A 23205-nucleotide genomic window follows, 5' to 3' on the forward strand; every position below is an offset into this window, starting at 1 on the left:
AAAGTGGCTGCAGTACAAGGGACTTAGTCCCACTCCACTAGCAATATAAAAAAATAATAATCTCTATCTGAATTTATTTATTTATATTGCATTCGTCAGATAATGGACAAAATGGGAGTATAATGAGACAGTACATTAGCTATTCTTATAGGGACCTGTTTCATGAAAACCCATAATTCAGTTTGGAGGGAAGTTTTGCTCAATTTTTATTGTGTCTGGTATAGTCACGAAACTAGTTACGGGTGTTAAATAAATCGTATAATAAAGTTCGTGTAGGTAAACATTTATTTGACACGTTTTATATTCAAAATGACCTGAAACAAAAAGCTTCAATGTCATTGCTTTTCAAGTTTGCTTCAGAACACGCCATTAGGAAGGTCAAAGAAAACCAGGTGGGACTGAAATTGAATAGGACACTTAAACTCCTGGTCTATGCTGATGATGTAAATCTATTTTGGAATAACATAAATATCAAGAAGAAAAACACAGAAACTGTAATAGACCCTAGTAAGAGGCTATTACAGAAGTAAACTCAGATAAAATTAGGTATATGTTGTATGCTGTTGTCACCAGAATGCTGTTACAAATAAAACACAAAGATAGTTAATAGATTCTGTGAGAATGTGGCAAAGTTAAAATATTTGAGAAAGACAGTAAAAAATAAAAATTTTATTCACGTTAAATTAAGAGCAGATTAAATTCGGACAATATTTTTATTGGGCAGATCCTTTTGTCTTCTCGTCTGCTGCTGTCTAAAAATGTAAAGATTAAAATACACAAAACCATAGTTTTGCTTGCAATTTTGTGTGGATGTGAAACTTAGCCTGTTACACTGCGGGTGGAACATGGACAAAGGGTGTTTGAGATTAGGGTATTGAGGAAAGTATTTGCATTCAGAAGAGTTGGGGAAACTGCATAATGAGTAGCTCCATAGCTTGCACGCTTTCTCCAAATACTCGTACAAGAGGGAGAGTCAGTAATTACGTCACAAATGGAAGTAAACTCGCTGTAATGGATGTATGTGTATCACTAGGTAACAGCACAGTCTAGCTTCATGAGAGTCTAAGTAGGAGACGAGCATGCTTATGTTCAGAGGCTGGTTTCAGTAGTCAAAATGGAGACCGTGCTTGAGTGTACTACTTAAGAGCAGCGAATAGAAAGTGTTTTACGTTTTGTATCAATTTGTAACCTATTTGCTGACTTCCCCCGTAATTAGAATGATGATTACCAGAAGGATGGAACGGGCAGATTATGCAGGATGTATGGGAGAAAAGAGGAATGCATAGAGGTTTATGCTGAAAGTACCTTACGGAAAGAGATCACCGGGAAGTTCTAGAATGAGATCGGAGGATAATATTAAAAATGAATATCAGAGAAATAGGATAGCAAGTAAGGAATGGATCCATCTATCTCAGGACAGAGGCTAGTGGCAGGCTGTTGTGAACACGATAATGAACCTTTGGATTCCATAAAATATTGGAAATTTCTTGTGTGGCTGTGCGACTGGCAGCTTTTCAAGAAAGACTGCTCCGTGAAGTTAGTATTTTTATTACTACTTGGTAAGAACATGCACTCTTACGTTTGAAGTTGCCTGGGTTTAGAGAAGTCTATTTTCGTCGCTACTTTGTTGCCAAAAACACCGATTAGCATCTTTCCACATTTCAGCTTAATGAAGTTGAATGTCCTCTTATTAGTAATAATGATGTATGGCCTAACTGATTCCTTATTGCACCTCATTACTGCAATCTTACTTCTTAGGTGGCTCATACACGTACGAGTCTGGCTCGCGAGTCCGGCTCGGCTTGAAGCCGGGCTCAGATTAATTTCACCACACACGTATGAGCGTGGCGACCCACACACGGACGAGTTTGGCTCATTGGAACCCGAGTCGAGTTGGATTCGCGAGCCAGACTCGTACGTGTATGGGGCCCCTTACTATGTGCACTCCATCATTCCACCTGCCGAACCAATCTGGGCGTAAACAGCCAGGATCGGTGTGACAGCACAGACGAACCAAGGGGCCACCTGGGGCAGCATATTTTATGAAACCTTTTATCTTTTGCCTTTTCAAAATGAAAAGTAATTTCCATGGATCGTCTTCTCATGCGATGACCATTAACTGACAATATCGAAATGTGTTACTTAACAATGTGAATAATCCTGTATATCAGAAGCACAAGCGCTGCTGTCAATAAAATATTTTATGGGACAGCCAAAACTCTGAAATGAGCTCAATATCAACTTTTAATGGAAAGATTTCGAATACGTCGGCACTAGCAGAAGTTTTCCAACAGAGTGTTACAAGGAGAAGCTTTTTTTTTAACTTCTTCAGAAAAAGGCTTGAAACTTACACGAGAGGAAAGGGGGGGAGTATTCTAATTAATACCTCTTTACTTCTTAGTCATTTCTGGAGGAATCAACAAGCCGCAGTGGTCATTGGTTCATAGCTTAAGGTACAGTCTATGACAACATTCTGAACTAGCATAAAGCTTTCATTTTGGGGAAGACGCAAAGGGGAATATTTGTATATCTTAATCTCGTACTTCACACCAAAGCCGCTTATGGGAAAGTCATAAACTCTGTTTTTTCTGTCTCCTAGGTCGTCGTTAGTTGTGAAGCTCTGTTGAAACATCACCCAGATAAAAATCAAGGGAGGCCAAAAATTTGTACAGTGTGAGAAAATGAAATGTGTTATGAGTACCAACTTCCCCATATTAAAACAAGACTTTCAGGATGCAACCATATAACATTAATTACCCTTTTACGGTTACTGATATTACCGACAGCGGGTAACGGTTACAGGAAACCACTAGTTCTACATGATAACATACGTTCTGCAAACGACCTGAGCTATTTAACAATGAAATACACGATACTTATGAAAAGCATTACTATTGTCTTTTAGAGTAAATAGAGATGTACAAGTATATAGTGTGACATGTTGCGCAAAGGAGAACCCCCCCCCCCACCAGCAGTGACGCGGCGGGTGAGTCAGCGCTCCCCTCCCCCTCCTCCGCACGGTAACGTAACGAGGCTTGCGAGAGACGACGGTAGTAACAGCGGTTACTACCGCTAGCGTTGCTAGCAACACAGCGCCAGGCAACAAGGGTGCTTATTACGTGGCCGTTTTCTGTATTGTCCGATCGAGGCTACATAAGGAGTAGCGAAGGCTATTCACAGTTAGTCCTGGAGCTACCGCCGAGTGAGTCCTCGAGCTACCTCCGAGTTAGTTCCGAGTTAGCCAGCAACCAGTCAGTTGTCTTGTGGCATTTGGAGTGTACTATTTGTGATACTGCAGATAGCAGTAATCGTAAATCTGTAATTTGGGTGATTGTAAGTGCGAATGTGAAATAAAATTCGCTATACCAAATACGGGTGAAGTTATTTGTCGCGTTATACGCCCGACATTTAGTTCGTATTACCATCAATATCTGGTGTCTTGGAGGCAACCTTTCAGGTCTGTGTTTCGACTGAGGCTTACTATGCTTCTGCTTGATGTCTAAATGCAGTTTTCAGAACAGAATCTGAAACCCACGAATGATTCCAAGACCTAACATTTTAAAATGCATTTTCCCCTTGTGCATTATTTGACATTAAATGATCTTCTCCGATCACAGTGGTCGTGCTGTCTAAGGAATGGACCGTCTTCGCCCCCTCGAACACTAGAATCATGGATGTCTGCGTGCGTTTATTCTGTGTTTGCGTTGTGTATAGGCAGCGGCCTTGCGACAGGCTGATCTCCATCCAAGGAATCCTATCGACTGTGTATAGATTAAGAAACTGAAAAAGTGGCCAAGGCCCGCAAGGCCTGCAGAACCATAGATACGAGATAGATAGAAAAGATCTCTACTGAACATTACTATTTAAGTGTTGCCTCTGCTGCTTCGCATTCGGGAGGCGCCCACTTCTAATCTCAGCCAAGAGACCGACTGTTCTTTTTCAGGTTACTTTTATTGGTTTCCGCAGGACGTTCTGGCAAATATCAGGAAAGTAACTTTAAACAGGTCACGTTCCACACNCCCCCCCAATCCAATGCTATTCACCATTCATGATTATCCATTTCATTAGACTCCATATAGCTTCTGTTGCTGAATCATCGCGGTTAAATAATATACTAATCAATCAGTGACTGAGTCTTGCTTTACTAACGACGCTTTCCAACGTCATTCATTGTACAGTGTTGAATGATAGGATAATTCTACTAATATAGTAGGATGAGAAAGGAAGCAGAAGTTGCCCAATTTAAGGATTCTTTCCAAATCTGCTTTACGGCGTAGAAGCAAGCCATGAAAATCCTTCAGGCCGAAGAATGCTAACCTCTACACAGCCGTATACGAGTATAGTGATCAGTCAGTGAACAAGCCGATGGAGTATCTCTCTTGTGAAATTTACAATGTCTACTGATGTTATTGTGATTTGTGCTCAGGGACAGAACGTATCACCCGCATCAATCAGTGGAGCACGTGACTCACACAGCTCGAGCAATCAATCTAGTTGCTTCTCCCCACCAGATTGCTGGCTAGGAACACACAGCCCTCCATGTCGTCACTAGCTTCTGATAACCTCTCATGTAACTACATGAACTTTAACCTACAGCAGCCATCAGAAGTTTGGAAGAGACAATTCTTAGCGTGATTAGCTGACTGGACCTGAATGCAACTGAAAATTTCAACAGATATTACAGTATGTTAGGCTTGTTGCCACATGAGTGAAGATATGTTGTGTACTTGACCATGTTCGATGTGTTCATGTTAACGGTACATGCATGTTTGTAATGCCAGCTAGGTGATTTCAGGCTTCCTGAAAGAAGTGAACATAACAACGTGACGTTGATCCTTTGGTGTGTGTATTGTGATAATTAAAAGCATAAATCAACATGAATGCGATTGTGTATATTCTGTGTTGTCTGTTAATTGTTGCAGGAGGTGATACTGGTAAGTTAATGAAATGTTTTATAAATTATTTTCTGTCGGTAATAATTTTAACAACCCATGTCTAGAATATTACACACAGCGTGCCATAACTTAGGCTATTATTGCCGGCTTCTCGCGGCAGAGTCCTGGATTTATTCCTAGGGCGGGTATGCGTGGTTTGTAATGGACAACGCGGAACTGCAGCGAGTTCTCTGAGAACTTCAATTGAGGCCACAATACAAATAGTTTTACCTGCTTTCTAAAATAATAATAATATAAGTTAATAGAGAACGGTCCATTGAAATCAATGGTCAACTGAAAATATTAATGCAGAAATCCTGTTTGTTTCTCTTTCCAGAGAAAGTTATCCCTCATTAAACAAATACAAATGCGACCTCAAATGGAATTGTTTAGACGAAATAATAAAGCTTAGAGGTTTGTTATAACAAAGGGCAATGTGATCCATGAGACTGAGATTAGCTCTATCTAAGGGACCCAACTGAGTAGGTCACTTCCTTTCTCACCTGAAGACGGAAACAGATCTAGTTTCCGAAACGTCGTGTCCTCTATTAGCTAAAATTCCGGACGATGGAACAAGTCTCAAACCCCAGTAATTCTGTGTGTCATCCACCATGGTCAGAACCCTTTAGAATCTACATAAATATTTATGTTATAACATCGTTGCTACTCAAAATAGATCTATGGGCATTGCGTAACTAATTAAGAATTTCAAGAAAGATGGCTTCTGTAATTGATGCTATCCATTGTATTGACAAAACAATTTTATGCGCCTGGAGTAATGATCAGAAGACGAGGAAGAAGACGTAAGAAGATGCTGGATGACTTTAGGGACAGAAGAGGATATTTTTATTTTAAGGAGAAAGCTCTAGATCGTATTAAGTGGGGGAACTGTTTTGGAAGAGACTGGGGACCTGTCGTCTTGACAGATTACTGATGAATGACTGGAGTAATGATGTCGACAATACCAGTGAAGAAATTCTTAGCATTCTTGAAGAATAAATTAAATTAAATGCAGACCCTATTTTGCGAGTATATAGGTCTTTGGCGAAGGTACACTTCTTAATGAAATTTCAAGTAATATCTAGTATATTTCTGTTTATTTCCTAAAGGGTCTACTAACGAGGCGACTAATTTTATGGGGCGTGTACGTACACCACAAAGATAAATATTTTGTTCTTAAGACGCTTGAAAATAACAGGAGGAGCATATGGATAGAGCATATTCAAACACTTCTTGCTGTTATTCGGTGAGGTGTGAAAGAAAGCAGTTCTATATGTATTTTTCCATCGTACTACTTGCATAGGACTATGAAATGTCAATTTGTCTATTCTATTTTGTTATCAGGTTACAATTCTTGGTACCGTTTACTTAAATGATCTATATGAACATTTACAGGCGTGTTTTGAATAGGAAAGAAAGCTTCGAAATCCCCATACACCATGTCACATTCCAGGACAGACAGCTGCTGACTACAATTCTCACATCCACATAAAAGTAGGGCAAAGTCATCATATTTCGGATAGAGCGCTTTTTTTTTTTTTTTTTCAGAAAATAGGGGCAGCGGCGGGGTGGTAGCCACTGAACTTTACACCTCCTCATACCTGACCAATTTCTGAGCAATGGTAGATCTGACGTTGAAGCAGCTGTGTTGCTTTACCGTCAGTGTGTATATTTCTGCCAATTCCGACGTAATGTTTTCGCTTACAGAGCTAAGGTTTCGAAATCATACGTGAATTTTATATTGGACAATTATAAAATTATAAAAGACAGAATTCACAACGTTAGCCGAATAATCCCTCATGTCTTTCATTTTACCATTCATATTGTGTTTTCCTTCAATAGCCTTTTAAAACTTTTTAAATTTCCCTCAATCATTTAAATAGTTGTTGAACATTTTGGGGTTATTTTACGACGCTCTATCAATTGCTGAGTTTCCATGCTGCTGAGAGTGCTGTGTATGATGATTATGAATAATGATTATAACGATATATCATGTTAATTTTGTTGCTTTAATTTAGTTTAAAATAAGATTCAACTTGTTTCCTTAAAATTTTTATTTTAGTATATAACGATTTTTTATGCTGTACCTTTGTTTTTTATGATACTTGACGTCATAAAAATTCGGGGAATGCTCTAGCGGATGTTTAGTTCTTTGAAGGTTTCTTGAAGTTGGAGCAATCGCCAGACTGAGACAGGCTCCGCTCCTGTTGAACCATGTCCATTGTAACTACGACAATGAGCAAAGTCCAAAATAACAGTTTTAAGCCATATATCTTTTATCAATGAATGAAATGAATTTTGTTGAATCAAGAATTGTCATGTGTTACGAAACGGTCTGCTGGTAGAAATTAGGAGGTCCAGATTACATACACGTACATCAGATGACATAAATTTAGAATTTTAATTATGAACAGCGGTGTCCTTGAGAGTTTACTTTTGAGAGCCTGGTATGATTCTGAAGTGCTTCCCATTATTTCTAACTATTGTAGTGCCATATTTTCAAATTCATGTGTTTACCTGCAGGCTGGCTCCTCTCATTTGTCATGTTCTCGCCACAAATCTGAACACACGTATTCTGTTTCTTCAATTTTTATGCATAATAAATATCCACGCTTTTACTCGAGCACTGCAGGGAAAGGGTTGATATAATATAGAAGTAATAGGAGTATACTTGACTAATTAATTACATGTATTAATTACGTATAAACAATATTTCAGCAATGTGCTCGAATGTAATGCACATTTTTTCAAACGTGCTCTATGTAAATCTATATATCTCATTCAAATTAATATTATTTATTACTTACAAAGCCGGTCAAGGTAGCCGAGTGGTCTAAGGCATGTACTGTCTTCGCTAGCTCGGAACCCGGGATCGTGGGTTAGATTCCCACTTAAGGCATGGATGTTTAGTGTGTGTGTGCGTTTATTCTCTGATTGTGCTGCCTTTTGTTTAGATAGAGGCCTTGTGACGAGCTGACCACCCGTCCGACGAGCCCTACTGTCTATAAAATTATTATGAAACTGAGAAATCTGCTCTGTGCTCCACAGTTGGAGCGAGAGGAGGAAGAAGAAATTACAAACAAAAATTTCGTTGCAATTTTTATGACACTGCATGCAGCAGAAATGTTTTTCCTATGTTTATTTAAATAATCGCAGAGTCGAAGAATATCTGAAATGAGAATTGTTGACCTTTATGAGGTCAAATCTTCGTTTCAAATTGCTACTCCAAGAAATCCTTTGTACCATGAGTCTTTTCCGAATAATGAACTAACGTTAAATCTGATCTTCGTTTAGGGCATGAAACCATAATTAACACTGCATTGTAAAATAAAATTGTAATCCAAATTCTTCTGCAATTTTCTGAGGTGAAACGTGAGAACAGAAAACGGCCATTTTCATAAAATTAGATATTACCCATTGTTCGTTCCGTTATAAGAATTTTGTCAATAAAACGGTACTACATTTTGATTCATCTGATTTCAGTTTCCTCCACAAGCGAAGATATCAGTGAGGAAGTGGCAGCTCTGAGTAATGTGACTATCTTCGGTGAGCAGAAGCTGAGCGATCAGGTGCGAATGATCCTGGACCACTACAAGCAGGAAGATCCTGTGGGACTCCCCGGCGCGCCAGTCTCGGATCCCATGCCAATTCCGGATATGAAACATTCCTTCACATATGCAACAATGCATTTCAAGTCAGCTCATGTGCACGGTCTTAGCCGCTTTAGAATCCAGCACATAAAGTCCGACCTGGCAGCCTTGAAGGTCGGTAATTTGTTGAGTGTCCTGTTTGTATCTTAGAGGAAAACTGTCACAAATCACAATCATGTAAGACTGCAGTACACAGATGGAAATGCAATTATTATATATTTATGAAATTGCGGCCGATATTAAATTAAGCACGCAGTCCTGCAGTAAGAGGGTTTTAATACATCGAAATTACGAGTAATTTCCTCATACCGGGTAATCGTTGATCTAACAGTTATTCAAAGAAATGTGCCGTTTTCTGTGTGTTCCACGACATCAACCATTAATCTCTTAATTTAAAATAAGCATTAATATCCACAAAAGTAAAGATAATCCAGTTTGTCCGCAGCCGTGTCTTTCCACAATTACGTTATTTGATGCATCCTTTGTACGTGTTACACAAGATGGGTTTATAATGGGGATGCGGTACTTGTCCGACCACATGTTTCTCTCCAAATATCAATGTATCTATCTGTCTGTCTGTCTATCAATCTATCTTACTATCTGTCTATCTATGGCTCTACAGCCCTTTGTTGGACCTTGGCCACTTTGTCAGTTTCTTGATTTTTTACAGTCCGTAGGACTCCTTGGACTGGGGATCAGCCCGTCACGAGGCCGTTACTTGCACACTGAACAACACAAACACAGAATAAACGCACACAGACATACATGTCTTGCGTGGGATTCGAACCCATGACTCCAGTATTCAAGCAGGCGAACACAGTTTATGCCTTAGACCGCGCGGCCTCTGAGATCGGTTCTCTCCGAGACTACCTGGAAGTATTTAGGTTCATATCAGCTGAAGGTAACCCGTACTTGACTTGAATCATAGGTCAAACTTTATCAAGTATATTAGAAAAAGAAGCCCCTCGTACAAATAATTTTATGGGTACACGGCATTAAGTGTACGTCTCCTTATGAATCAATGCCTTTGTAAGGATAATAGGCCTATTAAAAGACGGTTACTGGAATACAGAAAAACGGAAACTACCCATCACAACGTGCACACTGTTGAAGACTGCTCTTCTTCTAGCGTGCAGGAACAGGAATCGTCCAGTAGTTTAATAGTTTAATTTTAATGCATTACTACAGTGCGTTCAGTTAAGGAGGAAAATTCGCAACACCGCTGATCCGGCCCAACATTTCTCACAGATTGCTGCTGTAACTGCCGATAACAGAATGAGGCATTGCGCTGATAAACGCGCGCCGTCGGGTGGCGTGGTCTTATCACTGCAGTTGGGTTGCACCAATAGTCAGTCTGTGTCAGAGATGTCGATAGGCCGTCGACATGTGTACTGAAATGAAGTTCACTATTGAACAGCGTGTTTATTGTCGAAAATTTTCAAGGAAAAAAACTTACAGAAAATGTATCCCTAAGTTTCGTCGTAAATATTATGATTCGCCAGTTCCCACAAAGTCGTATGTATTGAAGCTTGTGAAAAAGTGGCGGGCCACAGGTTCAGTGTGTGACATAAAGAAGCAATTGAAGAGTATTGTGCTGACTGAAGAAAAAATTCGGGATATTGAGGCATGACTACAGATCAGTCTTCGAAAATCGGTAAGACGCTTAGCACAGGAAACCGGCGTTTCGCTAGGATTTGCGATTTTTATCTTTGGGGAAACCTAAGGGGGAAAGTCTACAAGAATGATGCTCGCACCACTGAAGCTCTGCAGAATAAACAACACGAGAAACTGGTTCAATTGCGGTGGACCAACTTCAGAAGGTGTCGCATAATAATAATTATATGATGCAAGGCATGCTCACAAGCATAAGGGGATCACTTTCAGCACCTGTTATAAAGCAGATAAGTTTGTGTTATAATTTTACAGTATTCGTATAAATGTGTGCATGTACAGAAACTGCCGTGAGGGAATAGTCGCGGAGAAACATCCCATCCACTCTACGCTAGCGAGAGTGGGCGCGTTTATAAGCGCTAATGACTTATTCAGCCATCGGCAGGTACAGCAGCAATCTGTGAGGAATGTTCGCGAAGTTTCCTCCTTAACTGAACGTACTGTATATTCGCAGAAATTCCGCCATTAAATCCTGTCCTAAGCCAGACGGATCAGAGTTGAATGGGCCCGATGAAAGTACACTTTAATTTTAGGTACTCCCATATACGCCTTCTCGTCAGAAATGACTTTTCCTTCCGCTTTTTCAGTTAAACGATTGTGCCTCTACCTCTTGTTTGTATTTTCTTTGATACAGCTGTTGCAGTATCAGACAATATACTCGTAGCAGCAAATGATAAGATTATATTTGAGTAATGGAAGCAGTCGGCATGTACTGTCTTCGCTCGCTTGGAAACCGGGATCGTGGGTTCGAATCCCACTCAGGGCATGGATGTTTAGTTTGTGTGTATGCGTCTTTCTGTGTTTGTGTACAGGTAGAGGCCTTGCGACGATCTGATCACCCGCCCAAGGAGTCCTACCGAATGTGTAAGATCTAGAAAAACCGAAGTGAACGGAGTTCATGGAGGTAGGCCTAGGCCCACTGGGGCTGTAGTGCCAAGGGAAAAAATGGAAGCAGTCCTGGCAGGTTCACTCTCCCACTATTAACCTGGAAGTCCCGAGGAAAATCTCGAGAATCTCAATCAGGATATTCGGCTTTAGGCCAAGATTTGAACTCTTGACCTCCAAAATAAGAAGCAGGAGCGTTCACCACTCGATCATCATGTTGTATGTATGCGTATCAGGTCTCCATCATGCATGCTACAGGTTCTACCCATATTATCCTCCTTGTTTTGCTCATCCTAAAAATATTTAGTGAAGAGTACAAATATCACTATAGAAATCTATCATTTCGTTGACGATAGCAGGACAGAATTTACTCAAATATGTCTTATTAAATTCACGGAGATATGAATTTGAGCAGTCGTGTGGATATATTTCCGTCATCTTACCTATATAGGTCTATTAAGTGTCCACTTAAGTTATTTTGTTTTTGGATTTTACCTAACTGCATGATTTTACTGAAGTGGTCTGTATGAACACTTTCTACATGCATCTTCTGAAGGGGAAAGAAACGTTCCAAATGAACATAAACTAGGCTACATTTTGTGGTGAATTCTGACTACAAGATGCATATGTAGATCAAGATATTATCAGTGTTCACAAAATAGACACGGCACAGTGAAGTAAAAGACTTCTCACTCTTTCTTGAACTAGTACATAATTTACGTCCATGAAACGCGTTAATTTTCAATAATCCATTGTTGTTTTAGCCTCAAATTCAGTAATATCAAAGCTGTCATTTACCGTAAGATTTGTGTGCATAAAGTAGGATTAAAATTTTACTTGTTGTATTGCATGGGTGTGAATATCTCATAATGAAGAGCTTTATAAATTGTACTCTTCATTAAGTGCTATTAGAATGATCACATCGTGAAGAATACAATGAGCGAGGCATGCAATACGCGCGTGATGGGCAGAGAAATAAAAAATAAAAGGCTTATTCGGAAACCTTGAAGGGAATACACAGTTTTCGAGAAAAGTCAAAATAAATAATAGAGTATTGGGACTGGGAGACGTTGAAATGATTCATCTGGCTGAGGACAGGCTCTGTGAACACGGTACTGAACTTTGACTTCCATCGATAGTGCGAAATAGCTTAGCGACTATTAGCTTCTCAAGAAGGGCTCTTTTCTATAGAGTTAGTTCAGTTACTTAATTTGTTTTTGAAGAATATAACTCCTACTTTAGAGGAAATGAACTCTAGCAACATGAGCCTATAGTTAGCCAATGAAAGGAAAGAATGCTATTGGATTTGTAAAATGGCCTGACTTAAGAGTATTTTCGAAATATAGTTCAATAGACCCCATCTAATAAAAATAAATAAAAAAATATATCCCTACACTATCAATTTCAGCTTTCATATCTGCCATAAGATATTATCTGACTTTCAAGAAATGGAGAGGAGTGGCTGTAGTGAGAAACGCGAAGTGTTTCAGACCTGCAGTCCTGAGCAGAGTGGTGCAAATTAATTGGATCATTTGTTATTTCCAGGTGTCGGTGGGTTTGCGCATAGAGAAGCTGGAGGTACTGGGGAACTACACGATGTCTTCGTGGTTCAGTCGCTCCAGCGGTCCCTTCAATGTCACTTTGTCCGACGTGTACATCGAAGGTTTAGCCAAGATGGAAGTTGAACGCGGCGGCCAGCTTCAAGCACAGAACATCGACATGGACATAGCATTCCGGGATATAGCAATGAATTTCGAGAACCTCGGCTTCCTGGGAAACCTCTTCCAGGTCTGTGCAACCATTACAAGGTCTGCAAATATTAAACCTTTTTAGATCGTTTTCCTGTAGGTTGAAACTGCATGTAGTTTTGTAGACTGATACTGACGTTTCGGAGGAACATCTTCAGGGCTGAAATGTGTAAGATGAGGAGATAGTTAGTATACATATTACGGTTGCAGGAAGGTAATCACTGCCTAATTATACACACGTCAAACTTTAAGCCAAAATTATCTCAGTGCCGCCAACAAAATCACACAGTGTCAAATCCCAGAAGACCACAATCGGAAAAATCACCGCCGTGAAAATCTCACAATTTTAACCTTGTTATTTAAAAACGCTGACATTGTTTCATCGAAATGTGTTAAATGCCAGCGAAAGACTGTAATTTTTCCCCCATTTTACTGCACTTTTCGCTTTAGGTAATTTTCATCAGCACTTCTTCGTTTAAAAAACACAGGTATTGTAAATTATGGTTAGTCCATTAATTTTAGATGTTTTTATACAATATATATTTTCCTCTAATAAGTGTTAATAAGAGAAGAGAAATTTTTATTTGGTTGTTCAAATATTGTAAAAATCTGCATGTGTCTTTCTATTTTAATGCCGGGTTGCAGTATATTTTTCTTCGTGTCTCGATTCGAATCTCGCTCGGCCGTCTGATATTCTACTGAATTATTTGGTAATTTTACTCGACCACTCAAGAAAATGCATAGGTAATACCTCGATCAGGCCACGAACACTTCCTTTGAAATCACCTTTCCTCCGTCATTTGTCCATCGGACGCTATAGGCTATAATCAAGCCACTGACAGCGTCATCAAACAACACTAAAAATAAAACAAATTAATTCTTATGTCAAACTGCAGGATACCTTGAAGTTACGAAAAAGACATCGCAAGGATAACAGGATAACAATGGACAAACAAACGTGTTCTGAGCAGCATTTGACATCCATCTGTTGCCAGTTCTTCTTACGCGGGATTCTATTTTTGCCACAATATTTTACACGCTGTTTCGTCTATCTTTTTTGTGTCTGCGATATGAGGTTTGCTTACCTATGCATAAATAAAAATAAGGCGCACAATATTTTTATAAGAAGGAAAGTGCAGAAATTAAAGGGCATTTTTGTTTGCATGAAAAATGATGTGAGTAGCACTTCAAAAGCGGCCGATGTTTGCAATAGAAATCCTGCTTTATTTGCGTTGTATCCGTCCGCAGACGTACAGCTGCCGCGACTTGCGCTCGAGCTTGAGTTCTTTCTCTCAGGGATACGGGTGCTTCGGAGATGGGAGTGGACCACACTTCGGGGTTAATAATTCAGGCATCTCCAGAATACACCGTGTGTTGAAGTACTAATTTCAAGTTTCATTCAATGATCAATATTTACATTGTCCTCCAAACTCGCAGCTCCGTCCATCCTACTCGCTACTCCTACTGTCAAACACTTCTCTGTTTTCTGTCTACATTTCAACTCTTGTCCTCCTCCGCTCCCTATAGCCCACTGCCCTCTCTTTACCAGTCCCCCCAGTGGGCGTAAAAAACAGGAAAATGAAAAGAGAAAGGCAAGGGTCGAGCCTGGCATCTGTCCTACATTCGTATTTTACGAGATGCCCATAAACTTTCTTGGGTCTTCAAGGCACACGAGCAGGAACCCAAGACCCCTCCTGGCCGGTCTCGCACAAGGTCAGTTCATGGGTTTATGACACTAGGAGCAAACAGGCGACTTTAGGGACAACAGTGGCACCCTTAGCCTAAGGAGGACAATAGCTGAATTACAACAAGACGGTCCCGGGATGGTATCTCGCCGCAGGAGCGTCTCTCATGGTGTTAAACAATGCATAAGTTGTTCATACCCTTAATTAAATAATTTTTGCGAGGGACGTACGGTTACAGCGTTCACTTGATTTTCATTGTCTTTTGAATTCATAGTGACATTTCTGTGAGACATCGAACATCGCTGCATCCCCAAAATCAGAGAGATGTAATTACAGGATGTGAAAAGTTGGTTATTTACAGAAGGACGACAGTTCAATATGGCGACAACTGTAAGAGGAAGGTAGATTTTATTAATATGAGGAACGATCTAAAGGAGAGCGAACGAATGAAAGTTAAATCGAATAAATAACTTTATAATATACGTTATGTGCCATATAATATAGATTACATTATTTTTACATCAAAGGACTTCTGTATGAAGTAAACAGTTTGAAATGTTTCGTAGGTTACTTTATGTTATTTTCTTACATATGTGCGAATGTAGTGCGCAGCCGAATTTTCGGGAAGTACCCAATATAATCTCACAACCACTGTAAATTAAAGAGTTTCTCTTCTGCAGGGAATCATCAACTCCGTGGGGACCTTCCTGTTCGACAGCATAAAGCCCTTCATCTTGAGAGAGGTGAACACCAACATTCGTGGCGACGTGAACAAGCACATCCGGGCACTGCCACAGCGGTTCCCCAATTCCATCTCCCCATTCGACATGGCCCTCGCAGAGGGACGCCGTTACGTGCGTGAGATGGGTTACGACCCGCATCTCTTCCCAGATTACAATTACACTGTTGGGATATTCCGTATTGACCTTACCAATTCATGGGCCTCAGGCATATCTTCCTTCTACAGAGTCGGCAATGTGACTGTGACAATGGAAGACAATGTCCTGTACTTGGGAGTCCATGTGGGAACGCAGAGGCTGGAAGGCAAGACCCTCTGGGAACTCAACGTAGGAGGATTATTGAGCCGCGCAGGATCCTCCAGCTTCACGGTCGAGTATATCCATACCGAGATAGAAATAAGCCAGCCTCTGGACACAAGGAAGAGACCCGTACTCAGAGATCTGGATATTAAAGTTGGCAATATTCAGGTTCGTATGGACGGCGCGGGAACTCTGGATTACGTAATTGAATTCGTCGTAAATGTTTTACCTAACCTCTTGCGCTACCAGATAGTGAATGCTATAGAAGGGCCATTGAAGACAAGATTGCAGGATATTATGGACTCGATTGATGTGGAGGAGGTGCTGGAAGAGAAACTCCCTCAGTTGGACAAACTGAAGCTCTAAGATGTAGGGCTTCTGCAAAAGAGCTTTGTCTCAACTAGTTGGTGCAAATATATGTTGGAAATTTACGGATTTGAGTTTCTGTGATATATGATATACATATTATATAAAAGGAGTTGTAACCGATTTACTTTAACAAATTCTCAGCTGTCGGAAGTTTGTAACTATGATTAAGTGCTCTCTCTCCTAAAGTAACTTGTAACAATATTGTTCCATAAATTCATGCTTTGTGATGAACTGAACCCCGAGCTGAGAAGTCCTACCGTCTATCAAAAGAGAACTTGGAATGTTTTTAAAAGACTGAGGAGACCAAATATCGAATCGAGCAACTAGACCAAGAACTTTCCAATTCTCATTGCCAGTAGATAATTTGGCTGTCGTTGGACCGTCGTAGTTGATCAATTTCTGTGTTCCTTCATATTGGTAAGGGCCATACGGTTGTTTCCTCCTAACCCCCCCCCCCGTATTAAAATGGCCTTTCTTGTAGATTTAGCCAAAATGTAGTTGAAACCAGCGGACGGACAGAGAGCCGTATCCCAAACCGACCGTCGAGAATAAGTGGTTGTAACTCCTGCTTCCTATTTGGGAGGTTTTCTGACGCAGTGACTACTCTGTTTTCGCACATAATTTTTGTGAATTTCTTTATTGCCTTTAAACAGTTGTTAAGTGGCGGCTTTGGGAAGTCCATAGTGGCTTATTTCCACACCTTGCCCACTATATTATTGTCTGCAGTCATGCAAATGGAGGCTGCATGAAATATTCAGTCGAGAAACAACTTTAAATAAATAACAAAGTATAAGGCACGATATTTCCATGATATGTTCACTTTATGCATGAAAGGATGTTTTGTTTAGTTCAGGCGATGAAATGTCGGCCACAAATAACGCACGCTAGAAGTCAGCGAGTTTTTAAATCGCTTTCGGCATAAAATGCTGTGCTTCCAAATGAGTGTGTTGCTTCTCGTTTCGTCACTGTTTGACCACCTGCGGCCCGGCGCTTTGATGAAATGTCGGCACTGGTTGATCGAGTGCTCCCTTTAGGGTGGTCTAAATTGCAGTACTATTTCTCTCTGTCCATTCATGTTGTTATTTACCACAGGAGGTAAATCATTTCGCCCTCAATCTGCCTATAGATATTGGTGTATGTACGCTCAGGTTTCAGCGTACAGAAATAAACTGTTTCGTACCGCAGTAATTTAGTGTGTATTTGATTGTCAGTGGAGGTGAGAAGGTTAATTTGCATGTCCCAGTGCGATCTTGAAGGAAGATTCCCCAAGTCGTTCTCAAAACCTGATATTGAATAGAAATTAAAAAAAAACATCGGTTCTCAAGTTCGGACGAGAGTTTTTTTTTTCAGGTTTCAAGTATTGTTAAATTTCATTCAGTCATGGGGTTTCTTTTCTTCTGCCCGGCCTAGCTTGATTTCTAGCTTTTTATGCATTTTATTCATATCGGGCTTAAAGGCTTCGGTTGCAGCCTGACATTTGTAGTGATATACACAGGTAGCCTACTTGCCAAATAAAAATATTTAACGATGTTTCTAAGAAAACGTATCATAATATTCATTTAGCTAATGCAAGGTACTAATTAAAGATTTCTGATTTCTTTAAAGAGAGAAAATAACGGATCATCAGCATAAACTGTGTGTTTCATAAGTTCCACATAATATTATCAGGCAGTGTATGTTAGCATAACTATTTTCCAGTGAAAGCAAAGGCCTAATTTTAAATGCACTTACGAAAATTGGTTGTCACCATTTTTAAATTAAGAAGAAAATTGAATTTTACTGTTAAAGATTCTCCTCGCCACGTTGGTACTCTATAACACATTAAGAACTTTGCGTGAAAAACGTTTACACGCGTTTGGAATATTCTGTCACATTAAAGATTATGTCTTCACTAAATCCGTAAATATCTCGCACGGTCCCATGTTGTTTCATTCAGTTTATATAAATATAATGTGTCTGTAAGGTATTTTGTTATCAAACAAGCAACGGGATAGTGCGCTGAATGTTAATCACTTTTCCTGCCATTTTAGATTTATTAAGCTACGCATTTATGCGTGTTTTAGTGAAGAGCTATCTCTAACGGACTTGTGGAAACAGGTCAATACGTTGAAAACTACTCGAAAACGAGGATAAAGTATATTAAAATGCATGGCAATGAGAAGAAAACATCGGATTGACTGCTGGGAGGAGAAGATAGAGGCCTGTAATAGGTGCAGTGACACGTGGCGGAGAACTAATGAACTTTGCGGTCGTAGTTTCAACGAAACTTTTTATTTCTACATATTTGTTGTACGATTTGTTTCGGAATAAACTGCTAAATAAGTCTTCTTCCTTGTGTCCCTCTTCAGCATGCGTATAGGATTATCGTAAGCCTATTTTTGTGTCCATCAAAGTTGTCGCCGCAACCGTGCAATCTTCCAGCACATGGCGGCATGCACTTTTCCGAAGGCCATTGCCACTTCCACGTGTCTTCATTCTCCCTCCAGCAGGAAGGAAGGAAGCGTTAGATATCCCCAGTGTTGTCCTGTCAGTGGGAGAGTATGACAAATCAAGGAGCTAAGCCTCTTTCCCGCCATCCGCTATTCTCTGATTACCCATCAATCAACATCGGAAAGGAAGTTGGATGCACTGCCAAGGCAGCGTTAAGCGCGCTAAGAGTGTTCAATGTGACTGGTTGCAATGTGCGTTTCATAATAGGTTAGGGTTGTAATTAAAATTTATCTCACTCTAGGTTAAGTGCTTCAGATGAAATAACGCCTAACATTCGTGTTTACTGAAAATGTGTTGCGATAATCATTTCCGAAGTTTCTGAAGTTTCACATAGGAATCCCAAGCTGGTAACAGAATTCCGTGTGTGTGCCTGACTTTTGTTTGTTTACTGGATTTCTGGTGTGGTAACTCCTGAAGCAGTGACACCGAAGTCGAACCTGAAAGGTTAGTAATTACAATAATTGTTGCTGTAGGTAAGCTTGTTAGTTCACCTTGTGTTGTGGAAACATAAGATTAGTTGCACATATAGCGAGCCTTAGGGACCTACACTTAAATGTTACGTTCCTACTTTATCTGACCCCCTCCCTCTGTCCAGACACACACACGCGCGCGCGCACGCACAAACACTATTAACAGGGAGCTATTCTGCTGAAGTAGCAAGAAAATAGTATGAATATGCAGTAAGAATTGCATTCAAATTAGAGGAACAGTTCTGTTACTTGTGATGGTTATGTTCATTCAACGTCTCAAGGTTCTTTGAATCAGATTCGTGCCGTTTTTGTGGCCTATGCCTATAGAACACGTTTCGTACCATGGTTGGTAATGTATACTTATTGTCGTCACACTCTCAATGCTATTATTATGCAAGAAATAATGGGAAAATAACTTGGACTCGAACCCATGCATGTAATATGTGCACGAAGATTTCCCTCCTAAAGGTAATTATTTGTATTTACAGTCATCCATATCATCATTAATTTCAGAGTTCGGAGAATGACAAACATACGGACTGACGGATGTTGTGAATTACATATATAATTAGATATAACGATAAGGTTGTTATTTCGCCTTGCCATAGGTATGACACCCCATGTCCAGACCGCATAAATGGTGGACTCGAAACACGGCTATCCTAGGGTAATACAGTTTATAACTCTAATATTCACAATTCACAAATATCCTGTAACACGAAATATAAGATTCGTTTCTTACACCTGTGTACATACAGATGTATGCCTTTTGTTTATCGATAAGATACATTGTGTGTATTCGTTTCCAGTGAGTATAGGTTTGGATTACAGATATATCATCATCATCATCATCAGTAATCTGTCAAGATGACAGGTCCACGGTCTCTTCCAAAACAGTTCCTCCACTTGATGCGATCTAGAGCTTTCTCCTTCAAATGAAAATATCCTCTTCTGTCCCCAAGTCCATCCAGCATCTTCTTACGTCTTCTTCCTCATCGTCTGGTCACTTCTGTCCGCCCCTCTATCTTTCCTTCAATAACTTCTTTTAGAAGGCAGTTACCGTGTAAGATATGATCAATCCAATTAGCCTTCCGTTTTCTTATTTCATGTAGGATATTCCTCTGCTCACTGACTCTAAATAACACTTCTTCATTTCTCACATAATTGGTCCAACTGATCTTCTGCATCCTTCTCCAACACCACATTTTGAAACTTTCCAGATGTTTCTGATCTACTGCCCTAAGTGTCCATGTTTCAGCCCCATACAGAGCTATGCACCAAATGTAGCATTTCACTAGTTTCTTCCTCAAATTTAAGTCCAATTTGCTGGTAAAAAGATTCTTCTTCTTNATGCTTCCATTGGCTGGATCGACAGATTTAGGAGACATGACATTGTTTACAAAAAACTATCAGAAGTGTTGACCCAGAAACTGTAGAAGACTGGAAAAATTATCAACTACTGCAAGAAACAGAAGATTATGACCACTGTGATGTAGTATACATAGGTTGGATAAAGGCTGCGCCATAGCTCAAGTGGTTAGTTGCTGGCTTCCCACCATGGTGGCCCGGGTTTGATCCCAGGTCTGGTCAAGTAGGATTTATGGTGGACAAAGTGGCGCTGGGGCAGGTTTTCTCCAAGTACTAAGGTTTCCCCTTCCAATCTTCATTCCACCAATTGCTCCACAATCACCCTCACCTACCATCTGGGGCTGGTACAATAGGCCAGAAGTGGCTGCAGTACAAGGGATTTAGTCCCACCCCACTAGCAATAAAAAAATAAAAAAATAATAGGTTGGATAAAAAGTAGTGGCAACACCTCTATAGTTCTAAAATGACTTTATTACCCGAGGTAAACACACTTACATTCCTTCAACGAAATCGCCCCCCATGTGTACCACTAATGCCGGTGGTAGTGATAAACTAGCACCTCTTGTAAGTGGAAAATATAAATGTCCATGTCAAGGACGTCAAGGGACTACCTGCAAAATATGAAGCTAAAACAAATTCTTGGGTGACCACCAAAATTTCTGTAGATTATCTAATCAAATGGTTAGAAAACTGCGTGCTGATAATAAAAAAAATCACTTCTATCAGTGTACTGCTCATGCGAAAAACACTACATTTTTCAGCGACATCAAAGCTCTATTTCCCTAGCTAACTATAACATCCAGCCACAGCTGTTATTTTGCGGAATTGTCCATGTATTCAAGTTCCATTATAGAAAGCAGTTCATTTTGAAAACTGAAAGTTTAAATCTTATATTTATAGACCCTTACTATACTATGTATCTTACATTAACCACACAAAGTTTTCAGTATATCTGAAGCCTACCTCCACTATCTGCTACTGGCCAAAACATGTTACAGTTTCAGCATATTATTTCTAAGGTGCCAGTTTGAAAAAAAAAATACAGGATCTCATCATTCAATATTACATGTCTTCATCCATAAATACATACTTACAAATCTCATTGGGTGATATATACGACTTCTCCTCTTCTTTGGGGTTCATCTTGTGATCCAAATATAACGCCCCTCGTGGCAGTTGACCCTCTGAAAATAACAGATCTTTAATACAATACAGTAAATTCCAACAGATACCAAATTTTTTTTCCAAGAGTGTGTGTGTGTGTCTCTCTCTCTCTCTCTATATATATATATATAGGCTCTGTGTTTTAGACATATACCCCAACAGTTCCTTGATGTCTGCAGTGGGGATGATTCCCTTACTGTCTACCTTCTCCTCAGCCAATGGTTGCTGCTGGTCCATATGAATATCCCGCAGCTCCTCAGTGGTCTGCTTAGCATTGTGGTCTTTCACCAACTCCTCAACATCCTCACTATACACTTCCAGGCCCATGAACATCCCCAGGGTCACTAGTTCCTCCACCACTGCAGCATTCTGTTCAGACTCCTCCAAGTCTCTGGCTGATACAGAGACTGACCAGAGATTCGTTCAGGAATATCACATATTCCTGTAAGAAACTTGGTCCCAGGCTTTGTCTGTAATCCTCAGGCAGTGGAGGATATTGAAATGATCTTTCTAAAAGTCCCTGAGGATTAGCCGGGTCCCTGAAGTCACCTCAAAGCACCTTTTGAAAATTGCCTTGCCAGTGAAATTAGAAATTACTTGTTGGATGAGAGGAGTTTTTTTTGGGGGGGGGCAATAGTTTCTCCTGGATGAAGCCATATTCAGCATTAAAATCTTCCAATCCTGGATGGTGTGCAGGTGCATTGTCGAAAACAGAAGGGCCTTGAGAGGTAAATTATTCTCCTCACAGATATTTCTTCAAACCAGGGCCAAAAACTTCATCAAACCACTCAGTGGAGAACTGCCTAGTTATTCAGGATTTAGGATTTGACCTCAACATTACACTAAGCCTGTTTTTGTGCACAGTGCTTTCCTTAATAGCCCTGGGGTTTTCTTAGTGGTACACTAACAGTGGTTTTATCTTGAAGTCCCATTGGCATTAACACACATTAACCTACCTTTCATAGGAGTGTGTCCTGTTAAAGCCTTCTTTTCCTTTGTGATTTAGGTCCTCTTTAACATTTCCTTCCAGAAGAGGCCTGTCTCATCACAGTTGAATACTTGCTGGGGGATAAGACCCTCCTTATTCACAAAGTCTTTTAATTCCTTCACAAATTTTTTGGCAGCATCTTTATTTGCACTGGCAGCCTCCCCATGTCTAACCACACTGTGAATGCCTGTACTTATTAACTAACTCATGGAGTTGAGCCCTTCTTGAGGAGCCGTCAATTCTGCAGCTACTCAAGAAATTCCCATCATTTTATGGAACCCGAAGGTTCATTACTGATCCCTAACCTGAGCCAGATAAATCCAATCCATACCATCCCATCCTATCTCTCTAAGATCCATATATTGTTCACCCACTTACACCTTCGTCATCCCAGTGGTCTCTTTCCTTCTATCTTTCTCACCAATATCCTATGTACATTCTTCTTCTCCCCCGTTCATGCCCTGCCCACATCATCCTCCTTGACTTGATCATTCTAATTATACTTGGAGAAGAGTACAAGTTATGAAGCTCCTCATTATGCAGTTTTCTCCAACCTCCTGTGACTTTATCCCTCTTGGGTCCAAATAATCTCCTCAACACCCTGTTCTCAAACACCCTCAGTCTATGTTCCTCCCTTAATGTCAGAGACGAAGTTTCACACCCATACAGAACCACAGGCAAAATTGTGGTTTTGTATATTCTTATTTTTATGTTTTTTGACAGCAGACAGGAAGACAAATGGT

General features: G+C 40.1%; 1 protein-coding gene across 1 annotated transcript; it reads left to right on the plus strand.

Moving 5' to 3' along the window:
* The first annotated feature begins 4530 nt into the window (after nt 1–4530).
* LOC111866083 lies at nt 4531–18309 on the plus strand. The gene is made up of 4 exons (XM_023854655.2): nt 4531–4934; nt 8418–8698; nt 12686–12928; nt 15254–18309. The coding sequence occupies exons 1-4, from the start codon at nt 4877–4879 to the stop codon at nt 15977–15979; spliced, it is 1308 nt and encodes a 435-aa protein (XP_023710423.1). The 5' UTR covers nt 4531–4876; the 3' UTR covers nt 15980–18309.
* The last annotated feature ends 4896 nt before the right edge of the window (nt 18310–23205 follow it).

Source organism: Cryptotermes secundus, unplaced genomic scaffold (genome assembly GCF_002891405.2).
Source record: "Cryptotermes secundus unplaced genomic scaffold, Csec_1.0 scaffold318, whole genome shotgun sequence".
NCBI classification, from domain to species: domain Eukaryota; kingdom Metazoa; phylum Arthropoda; class Insecta; order Blattodea; family Kalotermitidae; genus Cryptotermes; species Cryptotermes secundus.

Coding starts and splice junctions, on each gene's coding strand:
- LOC111866083 (XM_023854655.2), top strand. CDS start 4,877: ATGAATGCGATTGTGTATATTCTGTGTTGTCTGTTAATTGTTGCAGGA. Junction 8,699..12,685: donor CCGACCTGGCAGCCTTGAAG/GTCGGTAATTTG, acceptor TGTTATTTCCAG/GTGTCGGTGGGTTTGCGCAT. Junction 12,929..15,253: donor TCCTGGGAAACCTCTTCCAG/GTCTGTGCAACC, acceptor TCTCTTCTGCAG/GGAATCATCAACTCCGTGGG.